General features: G+C 35.7%; 1 protein-coding gene across 1 annotated transcript in view; it reads left to right on the forward strand.

The window, feature by feature from the left end:
• The first annotated feature begins 752 nt into the window (after positions 1–752).
• The window catches only part of LOC135156004 (adhesion G-protein coupled receptor F1-like), a 29342-nt gene continuing 10717 nt past the window's right edge, over positions 753–19377 (forward strand). Inside the window, exons 1-17 of the mRNA XM_064106822.1 lie at positions 753–937; positions 1442–1630; positions 2917–3108; positions 3475–3657; positions 4283–4474; positions 5591–5782; positions 6613–6879; positions 7862–7996; positions 8560–8814; positions 9784–9896; positions 10235–10451; positions 14106–14225; positions 14683–14801; positions 15387–15533; positions 16384–16566; positions 17020–17403; positions 18230–18370. Of these exons, the coding sequence (XP_063962892.1) occupies positions 808–937; positions 1442–1630; positions 2917–3108; positions 3475–3657; positions 4283–4474; positions 5591–5782; positions 6613–6879; positions 7862–7996; positions 8560–8814; positions 9784–9896; positions 10235–10451; positions 14106–14225; positions 14683–14801; positions 15387–15533; positions 16384–16566; positions 17020–17403; positions 18230–18370 (3159 nt within the window). The 5' untranslated portion in view covers positions 753–807. The remainder of the gene's footprint in view (positions 938–1441; positions 1631–2916; positions 3109–3474; positions 3658–4282; positions 4475–5590; positions 5783–6612; positions 6880–7861; positions 7997–8559; positions 8815–9783; positions 9897–10234; positions 10452–14105; positions 14226–14682; positions 14802–15386; positions 15534–16383; positions 16567–17019; positions 17404–18229; positions 18371–19377) is intronic.

A 19377-nucleotide genomic window follows, 5' to 3' on the forward strand; every position in this document is an offset into this window, starting at 1 on the left:
GATCTACTTACCCAATTTTATCATCCAAAAGCTCATTTTATTCATTGCTCATCAGCCATCACCACAAATCTTTGACGTTACTCGTTAGGCAAAATCCAAAACTACCGGTAACTGTTAAAAGTTTTAAAACTAAGCTTGTGACTGCTAAAAAAACGTTGGCTCCACTCACCAATACATATCCAGAAATCGTTAAATAAATCCCCAGAATTTCAGAAATGACGGTTATTCCTGTTTACACAAATCTAAGCTAAATTTTAGTATCTGAAGAAGGCCTAACGTTAGATCTAACGTTAAACCTAACTCGTAGAAGGCTAGCTCCTACGTCGTCGTCGTCGAACTCAAACTCCACATTGATTGATACCAATTGATATCGAGTGTTGATCGATTGCAAACGATCGCTACTTTAGTCCCACATATTTTATTTACGTATAGTTGGTAACATCTAATCCAAAGAGGGCGCCATACACGTAGAACAATATATTCATGGACCAGTTGGTCAATATATTCATCGAAGGTGGACCGGCTGGGAAAATACATTGATTTCAATCATATCACGTGACGCGCTATGGACCAATCGCGCTTGGTTATCTGTCTTGGCTATCTCATATATCTTAATACCATCCAATATAGATTTTTGTAATGATTTATAATAAAATGTAATTACATTGCCTTTATTGCAAAGGGTAACTTAATAATGAACTATTACTTTATTCAGTTAATTTCATGAATTTTGCCATCGAATTCTGTTTTAAAGTTGGGACGTGTGGCGTACCACAGCTGCTACCACCTCTTTCAACATCATGCCCAATGGAACAACAAGTTTCATACAATACATCCTGTGAATTTTCATGTGAAAATGGCTATACTCTACAAGGAATGTCACCGTTGAGTTGCTTGGCCAGCGGAAACTTTTCTAATGAGATACCAACCTGCCAAAGTGAGTATATTCATATGTCGCTTAGAAATTCCTATCTGGATGTGTATTACAGCCATGCAACTATTATTCAAAATGTAATATTAAGAGTTATTCTATATTGATGAACAAATTCTTTGTGTGGATTCGAGGCAGCCATTTGGTAAATACTTTTGCCGTATTCTGGAGTTGGGTTTGACTCAGACCATGATTTTGCTCTGTCCTAAAAGTATGGGAAGCCAGACATGTTAAAATTCTGTCTACGTTGTCAACTTGTCATGTTTACTGTGATTTTTCTTAATTCTTTAATACTGATGACAGTTAAGAACGACGTGAGCAAATGAGCTGATAGACCGGACCTCTAATGTTAGAAATTTATGTCACAATTGGCTGGCCATAGTTAAACAAAAACTTTAGACCAGACGTTAAATTACACCCGATTCCAGAATACAGACCTTTGGGCTTTTCTTGCATTTATCCGTTAAGGTGATGTGTCATTTATCCTTGCTATTCCTCTTTTTTGTTCAGTTGTGACCTGTCTTCTACCTGAGACATTCTCTCAAGAACTGTCTTCTGTAGACTGTGACGCTGGAAGCTCCATTGACTTTAATTCACTGTGTACATTCGAGTGTTCAGAAGGACACGATTTAGTTGGTAGTAGTACTATTACTTGCCAGAGTAATGGAGAAGTATCAGCATCTATTCCTACCTGTTCAGGTAAGGTTCATCCAAATAATGAATAATAATAATAATAAACTGGTGCTTATATACATGTAGCTCATAATCAATTAAAACTGATCTATGCGCTTTACATAATGCTCTCCAATATTACAATGTGGCACTACAACACAAATGGATATGTTTTAGATGTCAAATCAGAGATTTTTAAATTCATCAACACCTTTAAAAATATTTTCAAAGACTGTTATGTACAGTCACTGCTGGTAGGATCGCAGTGTGTTCACATAATGTGATTAACATGATTAAATGTTCATATTTAAAAGTGCATGGATAATTGTCCACAGTGGACACCTCGGCAGTGTGAGTGCTCAGAGTATGATGAATAAATGGACTATGTGATATGTTTCACACTGCTAAAATACTCAAAATCAACAATGTGAGGATTACTTCACACTCTGGACACAACAACAATGTGGGTATTCATAGTGTGTTCACATAGTGGTCTCAGTGGTCTTTCCAAAATGGTGATTCATACTGTTATAAGGCTGAAATTCAACAGAAAAAGGCTGATTAAACATGGCGATTCTTAGTGTAAACACGCTGTGAACACACTGTCGAACACTCTGTGGGAAATTGTGTTCTTTTGCCGTGACATCAAGGTGCTGCCTAATATTAAGTAATTTCTGTTTCTCTTGTCATAAAAAAATATATAATTTTATTCATCACTATTGATCCAAATATAATTCTTGATGAAATTAAACAAGTAAATTTACCGAAAATTAACATATGTATAAGTAATCTTGCAGTCGGTTCATCCAAAGAGCATTCCTAATTTTACTTATATTTTTGACAGTTCCTTTATAACAATAATACCAATATTAATATAGGTATATTTACCCAGGGTAGCCGCTTCAGTTTCGAAAACTGTTCTACCAGTGGGCCCTGCTGTTATTACCCCGGCTTTAGCTGAGCTGCCTAGGCGCTCAAGCATTCAAGGAAATTCTTCCTACCGGGTACCCATTCACCTCACCATGGGTGAGTGCAGCACAATGCGGATGAGTTTCTTGCTGAAGGAAATTACGCCGTCGCTGGGATTTGAACCCACGATCATCTGTTTCAGATTCAGAAGATTAATCCACTGGGCCACAACGCTTCTTTAGAAATCATACGCTTTATGTCTTGCAGTTTGTTTGGAACTGAAGTTCTAACGGACATATCTTTATCACCTACATGTAATTAAGAAATAAATCCATATTCATGTTAAACTTGCATATCTATTTTAATGAATAGGGTAAAATCATTCTGCTTTTTTCTGCTTATAGTTGTATCCTGTTCCATACCTGAGTTTCCATCACGCTTGTCATCTATGACGTCACAATGCAATGGCGGACAATCCATCAATTACACACAAACCTGCTCATTTTCATGTGATACGGGATATAATCTGGTTGGATCTTCATCAGTTACGTGTTTGGCTAACTCGTCTCTTTCTGACAGCTTGCCAACGTGTGAAAGTAAGTTTGGACCTTGGCATTCCTAAGAATATTTTTAAGAACCCAATAATTAGCGATTCAAAGTTTGTTAACACAATAGTCTGGTGGTATGACATACCCTGAGACATTTGCTTCTGTCTAAATATCTCAGAGGGCATAGGGTTAGAGTTATGATTTTCCATCGGAGCAGTTGTCGCCAGAGCAAATGTCTAGGAACCCTAACATCTCTCTTAAATAATAAAATTTTTGATGATGTACAGTATAGTGTTAGAAATGACGTTACATTGCGTCCATTGCCTATAATGATGCTCATTTGGTAACTAAGTATTTATTACTTTATAGTTCTTTTACCTGTACTGAATATTGTTATCGAATTCTGTTTTACAGTTGAGACGTGTGGCGTACCACAGTTGCTATCACCTCTTTCAACATCATGTCCAATGGGACAACACGTTAGATACAATACATCCTGTGAATTTTCATGTGAAAATGGCTATACTCTACAAGGAATGCCATCTTTGACTTGCCTGGCCAGCGGAAACTTTTCTGATGAGGTACCAAATTGCCAAAGTGAGTATTTATATATATATATATATATGTTATGCTGTTTCAGTTTTTCTATTTGGTAACATGTATGCATTTTTGCATTTAATGTAGGATATTTTATTTGACGTAAATCGATGAATTGTTGTGAGGAATTTAGGATGTCATGACATAAATACTTAGGATCTATGGTCCGTATTCTGAACTCTGGTCTTAAAGTTTTGGTTTAACTATGGATTGCCAATTGATTGTGACAGGTATCTTAAATGTTTTTTTCAACTCATTTAATACTCAAATTTCAGTCATGAATCATTGGAGGATGATAATATCAGGAAACTATGTGATTATATTGGCAAATCCTTTCATTTGATCTTACAATAAGCATTTTTACTTTCATTTCCAGCTTAAAAAAAAAAAAATTATGGGAGATTCCTGGTCGATATCATTTTGTCCTGTGCTTTTGATTTTACATTTTCTAAAGTTATTAGCGATTGAAAATAATGCTCAAAATGCATTTTGTTTTTGTAAAATATACGTTATGAATTTTTTTGTTTTTCTAGGCATTGTTTAGTTTTGTAATATGTTGGGAGGGGGATCATAAAGTGTGATGTATGATTTATTTTACTTTTTCTTTTGGTGTTTGTCTTTTAAGTTGTATCCTGTTCCCTCCCGGAGGTATTCTCAGAAGAATTTTCATCTTCTGTCAACTGTGATGCCGGAAGCACCATAGTCTTTAATACAACTTGTAGTTTTGAGTGTTACATAGGATATTCTCTAATCGGTGTTGAGAATATCACTTGCCAGACTGATGGTCTTCTCTCAGCCGCAGTGCCTTACTGTAATGGTAAGACTTGCTTTGTATTTGGAGCACTCAATTGAAACGCTTGTAAACCACAGATTGTGAAATTAAGAGCATGAAATATTTGACCCTGCATAAACACCACTTATAGCAACATGATCAACTTTATAGCACGCATTCAAAAGCTTTTCCCACCACATTTCCTTATATTATCGGCAAACTTGTAAAATGTGAATCAATGGTAAACTAAATCAACAACTAATGTACAAATGGGGGAGGGGGACTTGAATAGATTAAGAAGAAAAGAGAGAACGTTAAAGGAAAAGGGTAAGCTATGACTCGTTTCTAAAATAGAATGACATATGTATCACTAATTAGATTTTTATTTTGAATACGTCAAAAATTTTCCTTGCTTTAGACCTTTAAGAGATTTTGTCTCACACGTCATTTTGTGTCCCATCTAACTTTTGGGGTTTCGGTTAATTTTGTTTAAACAAGTGCACACCTAGTTACCAATAATGCATTTAGCATTTCCATTTATTTGAAAGCAAGATAAAAGAGCATTGTAGATTATTGTAGATTAAGTGCCTTGCTCACGGGCATAGGTGCTGCGGCCGGGGATCGAACCCCAGACTTTCCATGTATAGCCAGGCGCCTTAGACCACTCGGTCACGGCACCTCCACACACTGTAATCGATAGTAATATCAGTGACCCACATATTACTGTGTCCATACTAAATTATATTATTTTCATCTTAAGTATAGACCTATACGTACCTTCATCATGGGCATTAAATTTGTGAAGATGTGTGCCTTTTATTGTTTACCTGTATGGTGGTCGGATGCGCATAAAATAGGACAATAGAACGGTGTGAATTGGATAGTGCACTGGACTTTATTCGTTTTTTCCATTTAATATCAAACACAGGTAGTTTCAATACGATGTTGCGCAGTCTAGAGAATGTTTAGATTTTGTTAAATACGAATGTGTTCATGACTATATTAAATTATAGAGCATTAAGCGTTTGGAAACGTAATAATTCCTACCATTATCTATCCTAATAAGTTCTTCAGAGTCGCCCTACCTTGCCCTTCTCATTAAAAATGGGGTTTGTGTAAAAATCATAAGTTCTGTTTTTTATGTATTATCAACCTCGGCAGTTGTGACGTGCAGCATCCCAATGTTCCCAGCAAATCTGACTACACCAAACACACAGTGTGGTGAAGAGATGATGATAGACTATAACACAATGTGCATGTATGAATGTCAGCAGGGCTATGACCTCATCGGCAACGCCTCTATCGGTTGCCAGGCTAACGGTGAACTTTCCACTGATCTACCCACTTGCCAAGGTATATAGACATGGGTTTAATAAAAAAAAAAATCGTCAATCATAAATGCAACTGTGACAAATTAAATCAGCCAAATCAAATGCCAAATTATTAATGATCATCGAGGTTCTAGAATTGAAATGCGTTTTAATGAAACGGCATCCTTATCATACTGATTTTGTTGTGTTGGATTATTTCTTTTATTTCTGATTAGTTGCCTTAATGGTGTTTTGACATTCGTGTGCTTTGTTGTTTACTATATATTCCAAAAATTTATGGGACTGTTCATAATTTCATCTTTGCGCGTTGAAACATAATCATAAGGCTGGTTTTCATGAAGCCTGTTATAAATTGTACGGATTATTATTATCATTATTATTATCATTAATCTTATCATTATTATTGTTATTATTGTGAGTAGTAGTAGTAGTAGTATTGTCATTATCAATATCCCAAAATCTTGTTAAGTAATAATTATACATGGTTTCTTGAAGTCATATTTCCTATCTTAATACGACTGATGTAATTTGTAAATGAATAAATCAATATCAATCACAATTTCAAAAAGACATTTTGCCCTGCAATATGCCAAGTCTTATTTATCAAAAATATACAATTTTTTTGTTTGATATCCCCATAAGTCTATAAAATGTTAGCTTTTGACTGCTGTGTTGGACTTCCAGACGGAAAGGGGAATATTCAATCATAAAAGCGATGATGAGAGCTTGTATCTTATTTTCATTCCTCCATAACCATCTCATTTGAACAGTGATAACGGAGAAATCGTAAATGTCATATCCACAGAGTTGATTTGTATCATATATCTCTCTTCTGATTGTATCTCATTCTAGTCATTGATATATGCCAAAAATTCTCCCCTTGCCCTACGGTATCGACATGCAACGGGGGCATCAGCACCTTCTCTTGTTCGTGCGACGCTGGATACACGACGGATGTCACCATAACGAGTGACACAACCACATATACATGCGTGAACATCAACGAATGTAACGCGTCACCTCCCGTGTGTGACAGCAACGCTCGATGTAACGATTTAAGTGGCAGCTACCTGTGTACGTGTATGGAGGGATTCTCCGGCAATGGCACATTCTGTGAAGGTACGGAGTATCATTCATGTTCAAGGAATGTTTTCGAAATTGAAAGCAATAAATAATCCTGCTAAAACTTTCTTTCTTGTTTCCATGGAAACAAAGGTTGTAATTCTTGAGGAGTCTCGGTCTTAATGTCATAGTCAAAACGGCGAAATTATTTGACATGGGATATGTAATATGTAGGCCTTAAATCAATAGCCATTATGATATTGACCTTGTTATTTTTTTAACGTGATGATATCCAAGTGTTTCTCAGTTTCTTATCATGTAACCATGGTTCTGACAACAGGAAACGGTTCAAGCTCTTTCGTGACCTTTTACGGTTGACCATACATTAGATTTTGTTTCATAAACCTGTGTACAAAATTATTTTTTTCCCCCAAACGAATTAATGAAGGAACTCTATGTTTGATTATGAACAACTTTCTGAACTCTATTTAAATAACATGTAAAGTTCGCTCTCATAAGCAAACCATGGTAATGGCCAAATAAAGAAACTTGTATTAAATAATGTTCGTTATCTTAGTATCAATACATATTACTTTTCCGGAATTTTTAAAATAAAGTTGGGTTAAATGTCAAAGGAGTCGACTTTTCTATACGTACAATTTTTGTGCAGGGAAATAAATTATGAGAACTGAAATCATATACTGTAAATACTCTGCATACATTTTTAAGGCCTATGGATACCGCCAATGTGGTAAATACTACCCCATGTACATTAAAATATTTAAGTAACCAAACTAAGTATCCCTGTCTTGATGGAGACACTTATACTACAGCACTCTTCGTGAATTTAAAATGATGACCGAAACTAATGTGTTTCCTTCAGTGAATCTATTGAAACTCAAAGTAGATACCTTTTACGCAATGCATCCTTGCCTAAATGGAGTGACTGGAACTAATACTATATGTTCCAAAATATTTCCAAGCTCCTTTGCAGTATAGATCTGACTGAAATTCACTTTACCTACAATTTCACCTACAGCTTTAGAACCTTGCACCCTATCACCTTGCCAAAATGGAGGAACATGTACTAATACTGATGACGGATCATCGTATATATGCACCTGTCCACAATCGTTTACAGATGTTAATTGTAACACTGTGATTGTAGAACAAGGTGAGAAGAAGAATTCTGCCTAATTATCTTTTTTTTTGGAAGAGGGGGGGGGGGGGAGCAGTAGTGGATGAAGATGCAATTGTGTAGTTGGAAGAGGAAGAAAGTGTTATTTCAAACCCTAAGAAAAGATCAAAGCTTTAATTTTAATTTGTGCTACCCATATCGTTTACAAAGCCTCACACTTTACTAATTTTTTTTCCTCTAAAACATTTGTCACGGGAAGATCTTCTGGGGCATATATTTATATGTATATATATATATATCATTTCTACTGGTTCGTCATAATAATAATAATACTGATAATAGTTACATTTATGTAGTACTTGTTACTTTGTTTCATATCGCTTTACATCGTAATTAGTAACAATTGGTGTTTGTGATAGCTTTGATTGGGATGATGAAGATGATGATGATGTTGTCGATGATTATTAACGCCATATATATTAGAATATAAAGACGAATTGAGCCTGCAATATAAACCATATATATCACTATTGAACTATATAGTTACTGAGCTAGGATCGAATATGACTTTTGTTTGCAATATCATATCTCATTTTTAGAACCCCTTGCGGTTGTCACCAACCCCGTGTCTCAGATGGTTGATGTTGAGGATCGGGTGACATTTTCGTGTTCTTTCCAGAACGCTCAGACTTTCAGGTGGTTCAAGGATAGTGCCCCTATCCCGAACAGTGAAAATCAATCTCCATTAGTGATCAACCCAGCTCTTGCCGAAGATCAGGGATATTATTACTGCTCTGCTATCGGTGAAGATGGCACCACTGCTACAACGAATCAAGCCTTGCTCACGGTTAACGGTGAGTCATTGTTCTAACCTGTCGGAGACTGAGTGATTTTGCTGTTACTCACGTTATCAAGAGTCCCTTGCCTGCATATCCTGTTAAAATATTGTTAATAAATAAATAGAAAAAAAAATAAATATGCGGACTCAGTCTCAAATAGGAGTTTCTGGCTAAAAGATTGCACTTTAAAAAGTGTGCTGCAAGGTTCCGTCTTCTTGTATAGTATAATATTGCTTCATGATTATGTCTATTGAAATTCTCACCTACTCTGGCCTTCACGTCCTAAACTAAGGCAAATATATTAAGATGATTGAGCATTGTTTCTGGGGCACCCGTCAGTTGAGTGAAAGGTGGTAGTGTTGTCTAAATTGTATCTGATTATTTAACCCCAGTTTCTATTACTGAGAAGCCGTTGTATGAGTCTGTTTTCCTCATATCTACTTGGATGTACAAGTCATGATGAATCTATAGTGCGTGCCCAAAATGGAGAAGCTGCAGAAAAAATAGATTCTCTTAGATATGCAACAGGATTTAAGTCCGTGAAGGACTGTACCGCGCAGACTTGTTCCATGTAAGCGTCCACTCATCCATACGCTACGTAGTCTTACGAGATAACTCGTGGAACTGCTTTGAAGTTGCCAAAATGTTGAAATCTGTAGCAGTGTAGTGAGGTTTGTTTAAGAGCCGCATCTCTTTACCATTTCTGCGCCACTGAAAGTTCTGTACATTACTTACCGAAAGCATGCTACAATGTTAACTTTTCAGTACTCATCAGCTTGTGAATTGTATCCAAGGTTTACTATCAAATTACTTAGAAATAGTTTTAGTTTCCTTTCTGTGCAGCTCTGCAATAGTTTTTTTATAAGCTGTATGTCATCATTCAACTTTTCACCCACACCTTAAAAATGATAAACAAAAACTATATATTTTTCAATCATACATGGTAGGAGCAATTGATAGTTTATGTATTATCTTTTTTTTTAGGTGTTGATAACTATGTAGTAGTAGCTACATTTTTAACCAGGACTTTCAACAATAGTCTATTGGATAGAACATCTTCATACTTTTTTCAGCTGTCCAATGAATTGATCAATTTCGTGAGTATGATTATGTAATATTTTATTAACTCATATGATGCGTTACTGCACCACCCGACTGCATTTTACTGTTGTGTTACTCTGAAATACCTTTAACTTTCATATAGTGCTGATCTATATCCTTATTCTGCTGGGGGAGGTGGGTGTTACTTGGAGGAAGGATCATAAATTTCTGGTAGTAAGTTAAAGGGACGAATGTGAAAGCTGTCCTTATCTCTTGTCAATATCTATTCACAAAATCGCCAGTTCAAGCAACTGTACCATTTTGCTTTGTTTACCCTTCAAATATATAGTTTAACAAGCACTCAAACAATTGACCTTTTACTTGTTGGTTACAGATCACGACTCCTCTGCAGAATAACTTCGATTCCAGTGTTGCAGCAAGCATGAATACCTTTTCTTCTGGAAGCGTTGTGGCGGAGTTTGGCGTCTACGTATACAATGGTTCAGTACCAGACAGTGAGCAGTTATCCATCATCCGTTCGACGATGACAAATCTTGCTGAAGAAAATCCTACCTTCCTAGATCCAGCATCCATTCAGACATTCAGTGCAGGTGAAGATTATCAATATATTCATGTGAAAAAAATTACAACTTCCATTTATATCTATACAAGGCTCCTACCGGAGCCGTTCCCTGCCTAAGATCCGGTGTCTTTTAAATCCAAAGCTAGATCTTGTTCCCTCCACTGAGCATGACTTGTGAAGAGACCCAAGAAGAAAACGAATAAGGGCTTAAATCAATACAATGCCATCCACGTCCATGGTCTTAGATGCCCTAGTGAACGGCTTCAATGTCCCTGTCACTTGCCTTGGATAATCTCTGAGCTCCTTTTGATTTTTCGTATTTGTTCTATGCTATAAAGCATGTCATTTAAAAAAAAGGTCTTGCCCTAAGATGTAGAATATCAAGGCCTGACGATATGCATGGGTGTATTGTTTGAAGATGTGACCCTATTCAGTGAGCATGTAATTAAGGAGTATTGGCACTGTATGGACATGGTTATTTTTTTAGCCTATGATGGGCGTGTTATATCCCAGAAGGAAAAACCAGTAAGACCAGTAAGAATTTTTACTGGTTTCCAGTAAAATTTTACTGGTTTCCAGTATATTTTTACTGGGCCAGTTGATTTTTAACTGGACCAGTAAAAATCAACTGGAGACCAGTTCAAACAATTGCATTCCAGTTGAAGCAATTAGTAATACCAGTTAAATTGTTTTCATCAAACTGGTGTTACTGGTCCAATAAATGGTTTCCAGTAGATATTTACTGGTTTCCAGTATATGTTTACTGGACCAGTTGATTTTTAACTGGACCAGTAAAAATCAACTGGAGACCAGTTCAAACAATTGCATTCCAGTTGAAGCAAAGTAGTAATACCAGTTAAATTGTTTTTCATCAAACTGGTGTTACTGGTCCAATAAATAATGACTTTATTTCAAGTCAGATCATTTGACGAATTATGGAAAATGAATCTTGAATTAAGAGAAAGTTATTATCGTTAGCATCATTATTATAATAATCATTATCATTATTATTTTCATAATTATTATTATTATGATTATTATGATCATTGTTGTTATCATTCGTATTACTGTTATTACTGTGATTAATATTGTAATTATTATTATTATTAATATTATTATAATTATCAAGTATTAACATTATCATTGAAATAATTATTTCCTTTAATTATGATTAAGATCAAAGCAAGATATATTCCTCTGATATAGTCAACTGGTCTAAAGTAATTCATTGTTTGAAATTGAACTGGTCAAGACCAGTAATACCAGTAATTCTGATGATGCTGATCACGTGGTTTACCTCATTTGCATATTTCCTATTTTTAAAAGAAAAATCAGGATTTAGAATAGAATATCCTTGCAATGGCACTCATTATTGTTTAAAAACTTTCTAAATAAGTGTGTGAACTAATTCACAATGAAAATGTGTAATTTCATATATCACATTTAAAAACAACAGCAGAAAGATTTATTTACTAACCATCTTTTCCATCACATTTCACTGACCATGGTATATAACAAACGAAATAAATTGATTCAGTAAGACCAGTACAAGGACCAGTTCGACCAGTTTGAGGACCAGTAAGACCAGTATAAAATTCTAGTAATTCAAGAAAAGTTTAATTTTTAACTGGACCAGAACAATTTTAACTGGACCAGTATGACCAGTTTATAGACCAGTAAACCGATGTTCCAATTTCCAGAATTGCCAGTTAGAATTCTACTGTTCTAATAACTGGTCCAGTGGAACTGGTTTTTCCTTCTGGGATAGCTGCTCGCAAGCAGTGGCGTAACAGGCAGGGGGGGGGCAGGGGGGCAAGCTGCCCCCCCCTGGAGGATTTCACCGGGAAAATAAAAGAAAAATAGGAAAAAGAAAAAAAGGAGGGAGAAAGAAAGGGAAAGGGGAAGGGAAAGGGAAAAGGAAAGGGAAAGGGGGAAAAACGAAGAAAAAACACTTTTTAAAATGGAAAATGTACGAAAGAAAAACATTTGAGAAAGAACAAATCATTCCGAAATAGGCCTATGTAATGCGATAGCACGGAGGGAAATAAATTAAAACGGCAAAAAATAGCAAAAACGAAGGTAGGATGTAATTAATCAAAAGCTAAATTGGAAAACAGAGAAAAGGGACAAGAAAAAAAAATAACACGACCGGGCTGCCGATAATTGAAATTAAGAGCGGGAAGAAAAGATAAATTTCATGCAAATAAGCTACAGGGGCTTTGCCCCAGACCCCACGCAGTAGGGGCTCTTCATTTATAACCTTCAAACTGCTCTATAACGCCCCCCGTTCAATCACTTGCATATAGGCGCGGGGGGAGGGGGGTTGGTCTTGGTTCCACACCCAAGAGGAAATAAAAGTAACTATAGGAGACAACGTATAATGAAATGAATAGAAACAATGAAATGTGTTATTTGCTGAATATAATGGAAAAATCTATCACATAATTAGAATTTAATTTCAATAGGCAATTTCTTTTTTCCAGCTCGCTTTGCACGCTGGCAACTTTTTACAAATTTTTCCCACATTGCTATGTTTTGCCCCCTCAAAGTATTTGGTTCATTACGCAACTGGGTCGAATGAATGTGTTGTGTAAAAGCTATATTCTGTATATGCCCGCGATTTGATTAAAAATAATAGCGGCAATCTGCAAGGTTTGATATCAAGAAATTCCGGACCCCAACCGCACAGCAGTGCGTATGGAAGGGTTGGGCAATGGCTCCAAAAAGTTCTACAAACAAGAACAAAAAAAAAGGAGGAAAGAAAAGCAAAGGAAAAGTGTGGGATATGATTTTATTTACTGAATATAATGTCAATAATAGCTCAAAGTTAGATTCTCATGAAAAGGTGATTTGTTTTCTCGCTCGCTTCGCTCGCTCGGGACTTATATAAAGCAACTTTTAGCACATGTGCTATACTGCACCCCTCGTTTTTTTTTTAACTCTCACGCTACTGCCGCAAAGAATCCTGTTCACAGTGGCTTACAGACCACCGTAAAAAAGGGAATCTAAAGAGAGAAGAGTGAAATATATTATTCTCTGGATATCATGTCAAAATTGGATTTTTGTATCAAAAAGGTCAAAATTTTTGCTCGCTCGCTCGCAATTTTTTTTAAAGATAAATTTTGCACGATACGCAATATCTGGCCTTTTCAAAATAGTCGCCTCATTACACCATTACGCCTGTTCATACCATGATATGACCGGGACATTTTTGGCTCTTGCCCCCCCTGGCCACCGACCCCTGTTACGCCGCTGCTCGCAAGTTACGAGCCACTTCACGAGCGACGTCACTGGTGATAATTTCCTTGTAGTAAATTATGTGCGCCAAATTTTCATTGTTGTTGATTTAGCTTGTAATAGGACCTTCAATCGTTCGTAAAGTCTCTCGTAACTTACGAACATCTTTATGAAACATCCACCAGGACAACTTAATTCAAAGAGAATAATTATATTCCTTAATATGGTAGAATTGGTGTTGTTATTGTATGGATGATTGCATTTCTTTATCCCCCCCCCAAGTCTAGTGTTAGAAAAATTGTGAAGATGTGTTTGGCGTAACTTAATATTTTTCAGTTTCAATTCTTAAGCAGCATAAAGCTGCAACTCTTTTTTTCAATTTTAGAAATCATACCTCCAAGAACAGATTCTCAAATTTAAGTGATTTTGTTCGATTTCTTTCCAGTGACCTGCCCAGCGGGATCTTACATAACAAGCTATGGTTACGAAGCCGTGTTTGATACCGGAGACATTGGCAGCAGGGCTAACTCCACTGATGCCAATTGTCCTGATTACACCATTAATAGTATGTTTTCTTACTTCTATGAGGAGGACGTTACAAAATACTAACTATAACGATATTGTGGCTTAATTGTTTTGTGAAATGATGACTTAACGAAATATCTGGACGTATTTCAGCTGTTTGTGGTCTATTAATAAAGGTAATTATACATGAAATTGCATACGGTCGTTTTGATATTTGAAAGAAAATACCTTTGACATGTTTGAATGGGTAACATGTCACATTCAGACGTTGGAATTATAGAATGAAGAGTATTCTTCGGCGATCTGGCCTATTTTCAAAGATATAAGAATTAATTTTAGAAATGTAAGTTTTTTTGAACATTTTTTATGATTTCATATAAAATAATTAGATGATACATTTTTGTTTTAATTGATTTTCATCTTGCTTTGCTTTGCAAATATCATACAAAATATACAATACGATTTGAGATTCTCCGTACTGTGTTCTGTTTATACAGGGGACTATCGTATAGAAGCCATCTGTGTTGGTGATACAATTCGTCCTTGTATTTGGGTACCCCTGATGAACTGTGGAAGGAATCTGACTGCCGATGAACTACTCAAGATTCTACTACAGGTTCGTTATGCGCCGTCTCTTCACGACAATAAAGCCAGGATCTATGTTTAAATAACTTGATAAAGATATTATTTCAGTAAAGAGTAGGAAATATTTTGTATGGTGTAGGAAATGAGCAAAGTAAATGCAAACATTATAATTGTTTTATCTAGTCTATTATCCATGGTAAAACAGTCCTGCCTTGTGTAGTAGCAGCTGTGTTATAAAAAAATGCGATTGTTAATCATTAGAATGTCGAGGCAGTGATATATCCATTATAATAGAACGTCAAAATTGATTTCCATTGAGTTTAATAATATGATCCCTTGAGCCAGAGTCCGCTAATAGGAAGTAAGTCTACTATTTTATCAAAAACATTACAGAATTAGCTGTAGTTCGTTAGCTCTGACATTGTACAAAAATCCGTCGAATTCAGAAGCGCACATTGCAATATTATGCATTAATTTGAATATACAAGCAGTAATGATAATCTTAACTTAGCTGAAAAATTTTGCCTATTTTCTATTGTGACTACTTAGTGTTTCGGCCAAAATTTACCGGAGTCCAAAAGTGATTTTAATATTCCATTCACCTTTGATTTAACAGGAGGAAGTTACCGAAGACAACGCAGAAATGGTGGTCGAGGAAGTGGCAGAAATTACGACCATGACCGAGACCATCTCAACAGAAGGCTTGGAGATTGTGGCAGATTTCCTGGAAGATATCGTAAAATTAGATACTAGTGACGTAGAGGTAGGTAGCCGAATAAGCTGACCAATGATTCTGGATACTATTATTTAATTGATGTTTAAGTAGACATATTTTCATCATCGGAGATATTGAGTTATATCTTCTTAACTAGATAAACTAGATATATATCCATATGCTATTAAAGTTGAGTTTGTTCTTAGACGGAACTTTGCATTCACCTGCAAATATTCATGACCTTGTACCCGTTACACAAAACATTTATCATTATTGTTATTATTATAATTGTTATCTTTACAATAATAATAATAATAATTAAAATAATAATACTAATAATTAAAATAATAATAATAATAATGTTATTAATAATGATAAATATCATTATTAATATTGTTATTGCTATTATTATTATTATCATTATTATTATTTATTTTGTTATTATTATTAGTATTCAATTCGTCATAATCAAACATAAACCTTAAAGAACATACCAGCATTAGAGTATTGAGTACATTTACATGGATGCCTGGAAGGGGGGGGGGGGGGCTAAAAACCTATAACCCGAAGATCTTTCCAATCTGCGTGACTTTCCCAAACAACATAGTAGTAGATTGTAAAATATAATTACTATACATGTACTTCAATAAAATAATACATGGTAAAACAATCAATTAAAAAAGGGAAAATAAAAAAGTCACCCTGGGTACAAGTATTAGGTACTATATACACAACATAAAATGAGCTGTAAATGTAAGTGTATGTACCCAGACTGACACATTACCATTAATTTGATTTGTGCAATCAACCAGTAAGATTAATCCTCGGACCACTCGCTAACCTATGAATTCAGAGGCTTCTCATGTTTCTCATTGATTTGTACGATTATTGAAAACAGGTGACTGAATCGTTTGTGGCCATTGCCAACAACTACGCGGATGTAGCAGAGGAAACACGTGATATGGCTGAAGATGAGAGCGGTGCTTCAAGCCGTGTCGTAGTATCCTTAGAAACACAGCTCGCTGTAGTAGAAGTGCAGAATGACTCTCTCCGGATTATTGAGCCAAATATTGCCGCTGAGGTGAGAAAACTTGATACGCAGTTAGTCTTTGTTATTCTTACAGTGCTGCTTGCTAAAAAATGTATTGCTGAAATTACAGTCATTTATTGTCATTACTATTATCATTATCATCTACCTAAGGGCTACCCTACCAGAGGGTATCGCTTTAGACAGAACGATGGGCTTATTCATTAAAACAACATTCAGCTGACGCCAAGGAGAACCAATACGGTCGGGGAGATTTTGAACAATGTTTGAAGAAAGAGAATTCCCCCCACCCTTGATGGATTTTTTTTAATGATTATTATTATGTTTGTAGTTATCATTGTTTATTTTTGTTATTATTATTACCACTTTTCTTGTTATTGTCATTGTTATTATTTTTTATGACTATTATTATTATCATTATCATTTCATTATTGTAAATATTATTATCATTTTCATCCTCATTGCTTTAAAAAAAAATTATCTAAGGTACTTGATGTGACTGCAGACGAAATCAGTCAAGGCTTTACCGTTTACATGTCTGCTACACCTGACGGAGATAGCATTTCCGGTGATGACTTTCAGGTAGAGCAAGGCGATCAAACCACGCAGCCAGAGGTGCTTCAAGCCCAAGCCACCCTGTTGTTGCCGCCGACATTAGGGGACAAGTTGACAGGGTCTACCGGCCGTTTGGTCATCACCATTCACCTGGACACATCTCTCTTCAGGGACAGAGAACTGACAGAGTTGAACGAGAACCAAACGGAGTTTGGACGAGAGTTGAACTCGAGGATCATAGGTGCGGCGGTGGATAATGAAGAAATTGAAGACCTAGAGCAGCCAGTGGTTCTATCATTTACTCCGATCAATCCAGTGAGTTGGCTCTTTGACCCGTATTCTGGAATCTGAAGCCCGGTTTTACTTAGGACGTGGCCTTACTCTGTTCTAAAATTATGGGAAGCCACATATTTTAATATTTAATTATGTTTCCTATCTTTACTGCCCCTCCCTCATGTTTTGATGATAAAGAGAACCATTTTGGTAATTATTCCCGGTCAGTAATGAATTGAGTCTCAAATTTTCTGACAAATTGAGCTTGTCCTGTTAGGGATACCTGTCACAATGTGCTTTCCGTAGTTTAACAACTTAAGCCCTGAATTTAAATTTAACCCTTGTTATAGTAAAAAAAACGTAAACGTTTGTTGACCAGGGAACACAAGATAAAGTAATATATAAATCATAAAGATATACAAAAGGTAATAAAAATGAATGAATATATTGAGAGAGAGGGAGAGGGGGGGGGGGTTAATGCGTGTGCGTGCCAGTTGTGCGCGTGTGTGTGTGTATGTTTGGGCGGGAATGGGGATGAAACTGGGGGAAAGCAAGGACTCCTATTCATATAAAAAAAAATATATATAGTTAGATAGGCCTGTATTTGATGGAATGAAAAGAGACAAAGTAAATTTGGAGCATGATGTTCGTGTTGTTGATGGTATCATGAATTGCGCATGCTGCAGACTCCCCTTTTGACTTAAATGGCGTACTTAGATGATAAAAACAAATAACAATAATATACTGTCGATCTTTGTTGCTAAAAAGGTAAAGAAATTTATGAAGGAAGTGTAATATATATTAATATTGGGATAGTGAGAATAATGGTAATATTTCATTCGTCTTTTTTTATTGCTTTCTATTCTAGAATGGGACGAATGCTACCTGCGTGTCCTACAACTTTACCGAAAAGCGATGGTCCACGAGAGGGTGTAGAAAGACGAGCAATGAAAGCACAGACAGGATTACTTGCGAGTGCGATCACCTAACCAATTTCGGGACCCTGATGGTTTGTATTATGTTAACTAAAGGAACGGAGTGGGTGGGGGGGGGGGGGGTGGTTACTGATGAAGGCCTATAGGAGAATAGCTGAACTCGTTTCGAACGGTTAATTTTTTTATATGTAGCACTTTTCCACACTCCCGAAATGGGGCCATATTTTTTCATCTATTATCCGTTGCATTGCGATACCCATCATCCTCTGCTATATACTGACACTATTAGCTCATTGTTAGGATACATAGTTCTATATTTTCACCATTTATTGTGCGCCTCGGAATAGTATATTTCTTAGATAGATCGTGCTATATAAATGCATATCACTATCAGTAATATTATTATTATTAGTAGTAGTAGTAGTTGTAAGCATAATCTCAAACAAAATTAAAAAGACATTATGTAAACAAAACCCGCTAAACTGGTCATTAAAAATTGTAATCATGGAGGAAAAAATATATACGAATTTAAAAAAAATTGCAGTTACAACCGACTACATGGCGGCTGAGGTATATCTTGTTATGGTTTATTGTTAATTAATTACAATAAACCAAAAGCGTGTGTGATGCCTTTGTGATGGTAGTAAGTTTTTTGTGCAGGATAGGTCTACGAGACCAAATAAAAACCTACCTACGTCTTGTTTTATGCATTTTTTATTCATTCAAAATACCCTTTTCTCGTTAAAATATTCAAATAATGTAGACGTTTTTTTTTCAAAAATCGTCTTTTTTTTTACTTGTCCAACGTGATTAGATGTAAGGGATCCATTATATTCGGCAAAAAAGTAGAATATTATGAATATGGTGTCAAGATACAAATTATCTGTGAAGTGATTCATCAACATTTTTCTTCTGACAAGTCGTTATATGTGACAACTTTCCTTGATTTTGATTGGCTGATCTCATTGTTGATTGTCGAGTAAAACGGGACTTGTCAGATAAGATAATACACTTTAAAAATATTGGGTAAAAATGCTAGGGTAATTATGTGTCCAACCAACATTGGGAATTTCTTTTTAGG

The sequence above is a fragment of the Lytechinus pictus genome, chromosome 11 (assembly GCF_037042905.1).
Source record: "Lytechinus pictus isolate F3 Inbred chromosome 11, Lp3.0, whole genome shotgun sequence".
Lineage (NCBI taxonomy): Eukaryota > Metazoa > Echinodermata > Echinoidea > Temnopleuroida > Toxopneustidae > Lytechinus > Lytechinus pictus.